The 7756-nt window shown below is 28.6% G+C and overlaps 1 protein-coding gene across 1 annotated transcript; it reads left to right on the forward strand.

Annotated features, from left to right (window-relative positions):
- The first annotated feature begins 301 nt into the window (after positions 1 to 301).
- Positions 302 to 6925, forward strand: LOC114421977 (vicianin hydrolase-like). The gene is made up of 13 exons (XM_028388136.1): positions 302 to 505; positions 863 to 932; positions 2067 to 2125; positions 2375 to 2450; positions 2709 to 2780; positions 2860 to 2947; positions 3726 to 3978; positions 4880 to 4995; positions 5127 to 5341; positions 5460 to 5491; positions 5964 to 6066; positions 6325 to 6433; positions 6529 to 6925. The coding sequence occupies exons 1-13, from the start codon at positions 326 to 328 to the stop codon at positions 6695 to 6697; spliced, it is 1542 nt and encodes a 513-aa protein (XP_028243937.1). The 5' UTR covers positions 302 to 325; the 3' UTR covers positions 6698 to 6925.
- Positions 6926 to 7756: the final 831 nt, after the last annotated feature.

A 7756-nucleotide genomic window follows, 5' to 3' on the forward strand; every position in this document is an offset into this window, starting at 1 on the left:
ATTCATGATTTTAATCTCATATTTTTTAAAATGTGAGGATAGAAGGTCTAAATTAAAAAATAAAAAAATAAAATTATGAATTTTTTAAAACTAAAAAATAAAATGTCTCAATTAAATATTAGGAAAATTAAAATTACATATATTTTTAAAAATAGTGGAATAAAAATTATATTTTAGCAACAAAAAAAAGATAACACTAAAAAAAATGATATACTGAATATAAGAAAAAGATATATTTAAGAGAAAAAAAAAACAACAAAATATCCAACTCAATCTTCTTTAAATTGAAGGCATTGGCGAGAGGTTTTGGACATCGAAGCAAAAAATGAAAACCCAAAGTGCTTCTCTCCTCTGTCTTTTTCTCTCTCTTGCTATCCTTTTGGCTAGTGGCACTGCTGCAAGTGCAACTCCAAGAAGCGCAGTGCCAAGCCACCATGTTTCAACATTCAACAGAAGCCTTTTTCCTTCCACTTTTCTCTTTGGAATTGGTTCTTCTGCTTACCAGGTTCTGACAACCACATAACTAAGCACATTCAATTAGTATTTTCTTTTTCATTTTTTTTGGGTACTACATAGAAGAGATTTGACGCATTATTTTGTTTTCTACAACCTATTCAGATCTCTAGTCTTTTGAATTTGTGGAATACATGACTGGTTTAACTGTGAGCGAGTGAGTCAGATTTAATATAATTTCTTTAAAAAAAAATTCACTTTAAAGGAAGGACTTTTAAAATAAAAATGATCTTATATTTATATATTTTAATTTGACCATATGAATTATGACAAGTATTTTTTTTAATATATTTAAAATTTGAACTTTAGTAACTTTATCTTTGAATGCAATGTTTTGTTAAATCTTCAGGCAGAAGGAGCAGCAAGTGTAGATGGGAGAGGACCAAGCATATGGGACACCTACACTAGACAGCATACTGGTTATTTTCTGTCTTTTGTCTCTCTTCCATATGAGTTTTCTTATTTTTATGTTTTTGAAAGCACAGTAGCTTCAACGGTTAAAAAATGGAGTAATGAGCTGATAAAGTCACGTGTATATCATTACTCAAAAAATGGGTTTGAATCTTCTTCACAAATCACGAGAATTTTGCGGATCTTATTGGCCATGCCAAACTCGTGTGTCTTTTTCTAATTTTTAAACCCTTCAATTGGTATTTGCGGTATAAAAAGTCACTCTCACTTGCAATACACATCTGAGCTACTCTCTTTTGTCGGAAAACGACTAGAGGAGTAATTTTTTTTTATTATAAAATGCGGTAACTTTTAAATAAATATTCAAAAAATAGTAAATTGTTGGATATTTTATGATTTCTCAGTTTAAACTCATAAATCATTTTATAATTTTTGTTTTTTTTTTCTACTAAAGTCATAAAAAAAATTATAATTTCTTAATTTTTTAAATATCACTTTGAAGTCATAATTTTTTTTATAGAAGTTGTGAATAATTTTATTTAAATTAATATTTTTAGTTTTAGTTTTATTTTATATTTTCATATATTTTTTATTTAATATTGTTTATTTAATATATTTTTTTCTTTTTTATAGTTTATTTAATATTTTTTATATTTTTTTCTAATGTTATGAATTTTTTTCTCAATTGTAGTAGATTTCAATGAGTTGAACTTTAAAGTCATACATATAACTACAACTTCATTTTATTAGTGTTTTATTTATAGAAAATATATTAAATAAAATAATATAAAAATATACAAAAATATAAATAATATTAAATAAAACTAAAACTAAAAATATTAATTTAAATAAAAAACACTACTTTGAAGTTGTAGATTTTATAAAAAAAATACAGCTTTGAAGACGTATTTAAAAAAACTTAAGAAGTAGAAAAGAAAAAAAAACAAAAATTGTAAAATAATTTATGACTGTAAACTCAAAAATAGTGAATTACCTTTCGATTTACCAATTTCTGAATATTTATTTAAAATTTATAGATGATAGTCATTGTTATCTATTATTCTGAGTTGTGAGGGACCACCATCTTTTACAATAGTTCTGCCCATTCATAGTTTTATTTTATTTTTCTGTGGTGTGAACAGAAAAGATTTGGGATCATAGCACCGGTGACATGGGAGCTGATTTTTATCATCGATACAAGGTACATTCACCCTCAAATTTCAAAAAACAAAAATAAAAAAGTAAAAATTAAAAGTCATAGTGCTGAAGTAATATGATTCGTGGACTAATGGAATTAGAACACTCTTTTTAATAAAACTTGTTGTTTTGTTCTACTTCTAAAGCATACATTACATATAAAATAGGATTTATAATTTTGTCCTGTTATAACGCGTTTTTTCAGAACGCACTTTACTAATTAATGAAATTAACTAACGGTGTAATGTTGCAGGGTGACATAAAAATAGCGAAAGAAATTGGGCTGGACTCTTTCAGATTCTCTATCTCATGGTCAAGAATATTCCCAAGTAAGATTAAATCCTAAATCAAAACCTATTGTTGAAATTCTGTTTCATATTAAATTCTACACAATGTATACAAGAGGAATACTTCTTTTTGGTGTCCATAAATTTTACAATTTTATGATTTATCAATTTTTAAACCACTATTATTGTCTCCTAACAATAATTATGCATTACTCTCATATTATTAGTTACTTATATATTTTTATTTTATTGAAAATATGTAAAAATACACGGAGTTAAATATTGAATTACTGCCTGCAGAGGGCAAGGGAGCAGTTAATCCCCTTGGGGTTAAATTCTACAACAATGTCATCGATGAGATCCTAGCAAATGGTAAACCTCTCCTAATACTTGATTTTATTTTTTCTTTACTATTTCTCAAAATTCGGCCTGCTAACTCGTTTTGGGACAGGTTTAAAACCTTTTGTCACTCTTTTTCATTGGGACTTTCCACAAGCTCTTGAAGATGAGTATGGAGGATTCCGTAGTCCTAAAGTAGTGTAAGTTACACTCTTGAATAGAGTTAACAATATGATTTTTAATACATTAACCTTTTTAATTAATTGAAATATATTAAGAATTACAAAATTATAAATAATATTTAAAACCAACGCTATTTATTTGGTGGGTCTTAGTAGCTATATATTATCTAAGGCTTATCTTGTTTAGTATGTGGTGCTTATTTAAGCACGTGCACTTAACATTATTAATGGGCCCAATAAACATCTTTTAATAATAAATAATATTTTTTTATATAAAAATGAGTTGAATACATTCTTATAAATAAAATTTAAAGCCGACGCTATTTATTTGGTGGGTCTTGCTAGATATTAACTAAGACTTATGTTGTTAAGTATGTCATGCTTATTTAAGCACGTGCACTTAACATTATTAATGGGCCCAATAAACAGCTTTTAATAATAAACAATATTTATACAAGAAAATGAATTTAACAATCTGTATAATTAGTATGACTTTTAAGTTATTATTGTAAAATTTTTTGTGGGATAAAATAACTAAATATAAGAATACGAGATTATTAGTGAGACTCATTTAGTAAAGTGTTTAAGGTTGTTAGATGGAGAGAAGAATTACTTAAATTATACAAAGCTAGATATAAGTGGCGTGTAGCAATAAAATTCATTGAAGAACCAAAAAGTACAGAAATGAATTCCTAGAAAATAGATGGCCTAATAACAAAATTATTTAAAAGAGGAGCATTTTTTTAGCCATTTAACCATCAATTTTCAATGAACTTTCCTTATTATTGATAATTAGGGCGGATTTTCGTGGCTACGCAAACTTCTGCTTCAAGACCTTTGGAGACAGAGTCAAATATTGGGTCACTTTGAATGAACCCTTATCATTTAGTCTCAATGGCTACAATGGTGGCACCTTTGCACCAGGTAGATGTTCTAAATACGTTGCCAATTGTAGTGCTGGCGATTCATCCACTGAACCCTATATCGTTGGACACTACTTATTACTTGCTCATGAATCTGCTGCCACATTATACAAGACAAAATATCAGGTAAACATCGAAAACATTAATTTTATAGAAAAAAAAAGCTAAAGGAAAATTATATTATAGTAATTACGTACATTGAAGAATATTAATCATGTCTATTTAGGCTTGTTTATTAGCTATCATATCCGTCGTGTTATTTTATATTTTTTTTAGTTTTAGTATAATATAAATTTATTTTCCAGAAATTTGGTTAATTCTCAGTCTCCTTGATAATATAAACTTTTTATAAAATAATTTTCACCTCATATTATATATACTTTCCATTTTAAAAATTAATTTTACTATAGGTCTGCATCCTATCGATCATGGCTGCATGCTTATCTTTCGTATGTACCAATATTTTTTTAAAGAAAAATATTTGGCTGATGAACATATTTGAAATGATTGGAGAATAGTATGTCTATTTTAGCTTGTGATACTTATACCCCTACATCCTATCGACATGGCTCCGTGCTGGTCTTCCGTACTAATATAGTTGTCTTTTTTTATTTTTAAATTTTGTTGTTATAAAGTTAACATAATATCAATAGTGACTTTTTGATATTTCTAATATATTTTTGAATGACGTGGAATATGAAAAGAAAAATTATTTTGATGATGAACATATTTGAAACGAAAACATATTTGAATGACGTGGGGTTTGAAACCTCGGTAAAAACAATTGAAAGATTTAATATATATATATTTTTTACAATTCTCAGTCAAAAACACCTCAATTTTAACTAGAAAGGAATTTTGAATACACAAAAATAATTATTATTGTCTTAAGATAAATTAAGCCAACCACATATAGTTATTGATTGATATTAAAAACAGTTTTAATAATTAGAGATTGGGAATGAATCATAAAATCTTACATAGTGTAAGTCTTGCTCATCGGACAAAACATATCGTGGTTGTGTAGGCTCGTCAAAAAGGACAAATTGGGATCACTAATCCAACACACTACTTTTTGCCAAAATCTCAAAGTGCTGCAGATTACAAGGCAGCAAGTAGAGCTCTGGACTTCTTCTTTGGTTGGTATGTATTTCTCATAAATAAACACAAAGGGGGAAAATCTATATATGGAAATTGAACTTTGATATAGTAGTTTATAAAAATTAATAATATTAAGTATAAACATTGTAATGGTAGAAATTAATTTTTTTCAGGTATTCTGATCCGGTTTTCTATGGTGACTATCCGGAGAGTATGAAATCTTCAGTGGGTTCTAGGCTCCCAAAATTCACAAAAGCTGAATCTGAAGGTCTAAAAAATTCCATAGATTTTCTTGGTGTGAATTACTACACCACTTATTATGCGGAACATGCTGAACCTGTCAGTGCCAACCGAACCTTCTACACAGACATACTAGCCAGTCTCAGTAGTAAGTACTTATGGCAAAACCAAGTAAATTTTGGTACAGTAAATTATTATTATTATTTTTTTACAATTTTTTAACAGTGAACTGACAAACACAAGTTACAATTTTCTCATGATCACAGCGGAAAGGAATGGTCTACATGTTGGAACCCCGGTATAATAAATTTTCTGCCAAACTAATTAAACTTATGCTATTTAATTTTTGTTGGTTGATATATATATATACCATTTCCTTCATGCCATACAAGTAGTTTTTTCTGTATCTATGAAACAAATTATCTAAAATTATTTCAACTCAATTAATTTTGATCTTATAATCAATTATGTCAAATTAAATATGTGAATATTTTAACGGAATTTTAAATAATCAAACGTGGAACTGGACCCAAACATATATTTATAATGTGTTTGGGTTTTAACCTCCAAAATCATGGTGAAAAATTGAAAAAGTTAAATTAACTATTTGTTTGTTTGCTTTGACCATTAATTTGATTTTGAAATTGATTTTGTTAGGATTGAAAGTTAATCCAAACACACTTAGTGAAGTAAAACCATACAATAGCAGTGAACATGCATTTCTATTTTAATTTCTGCCACTAATGAAACAAAATTTTATTGTTGTGCAGACTGATTTGAATTGGCTCTTTATCTTTCCAAAGGGAATTCATCTTCTTATGGCACACATAAAGGATAAATACAAGAATCTTCCTATTTACATCACTGAAAATGGTAAATATACCATACAATATTCAACTTCATTTTGGTTAGTAATTAGACTCAGTAAGATTAATTCCTATCATTATTTTTTATCACCCGATTAATTCCTTATTTAAGAACCTAATTGTTTCTGTACTGATCTAGTTTCTTTGTCCATAATAGCTGATGCAATAAGTGACATGAAGCATAGTTTTATGAAACACTAGCTTAACTGCAAGTAATTGATTAGTTAATTAGAAATTAATTATTTTTGGTTCTTAATTTTTTTAGGCATGGCTGAATCAAGGAATGACTCAATACCAGTCAATGAAGCCCGCAAGGATAGTATAAGGATTAGATACCATGATGGCCATCTTAAATTCCTTCTTCAAGCGATCAAGTGAGAAAGTGAAATGGATTTCTCTATCTATACATATATTTGGTTCATAATAAATTGTTAATTTCTGGCAATATTTTTTTTCCTTTCTCTTTCAGGGAAGGTGTTAATTTGAAGGGCTATTATGCATGGTCATTTTCGGACAGTTTTGAATGGGATGCTGGTTACACAGTTCGATTCGGGCTCATATATGTGGATTACAAGAACAACTTGAAAAGATACCCCAAGTTCTCTGCTTTTTGGTTGCAAAAGTTCCTTCTCAAGTGATCTGAATTTAGTGTTCCTTTGACATGTCTAGTGTTTTTCTTGTTTATTTCCCTAGATTTCATCGTATATCACTTGTGTTGGATGTAATCAAGAGATCATTTTATCAAATAAATAATGCCAAATGGCATGTCGAAGTAAGATACCACCGGTTCATTATAGTGGCCATGAGTTCTAGAGGTTCATTTTGAGGAAGAATGCTAATTAATAATAATCTTATCACTCTTTTTACGTTCTCGCCTATCGGGTGAAATTCACAAGTCTGACTAGATATGTTAATTGCATTCCCTATTTGATGAGTAATCCTTCCTAAACTAGCAAGACTCACTTGAATTTCAATCAATACGAAGAAGTATGTTGAAAAGAATATTAGAGATTAAGGGTTGTTGTAATTTTTTTTTTTTGAAATGCTATAATTTATTGTTGCTTCCAATGGGAAAAGTACATTCGGTGCTTCTATAACTAGCTTAATTAACTTCAAGTTATGAAACAACATTGTTTTCTCTCGAAATAGATATGCCAAATGATATCAACCCCTTTATTGGTTTATGCTAAATCACTTTAAAATTCCTTTTCCTCCCTTTTTTTCCATGTGTTATCGTTAGGGTGACTAAAGATCAAAAGCTAAAACTAAGAAAGAGAAAAAACAAACAGGACAATTAGAGTTACAGGAAGGATGAGGCCAGATTTGAGGCAGGGAAGAAAAAGGGTGGGACTCGTCGGTTGTGACAAGAAAATAACGAATTTCATGATGAACAAAGTAGGACCAGAGATGTATATTATGCACGGTTTTGAAATTGCAATTGTGGTCGTAGAAACCTCTAAAACTTTAACACTATGGAAAGCTTGCAAATAAATGCAGCTAAAGTTTGAACAATTATGATGTTTGACCGGACGATCTATTATCACAGTTGGAGGATTTATTCTAATCCATAATTTTAATGATTATAAAAATATAAATTATTGATGAATTAATAAGTTATATTTAAGTGAATATGATTGTTTACATATGAGTACACTTAGATTTATTTCATATCCCACAACTCTTATGAGTGCAGATGT

The sequence above is a fragment of the Glycine soja genome, chromosome 8 (genome assembly GCF_004193775.1).
Source record: "Glycine soja cultivar W05 chromosome 8, ASM419377v2, whole genome shotgun sequence".
Taxonomy (NCBI): domain Eukaryota; kingdom Viridiplantae; phylum Streptophyta; class Magnoliopsida; order Fabales; family Fabaceae; genus Glycine; species Glycine soja.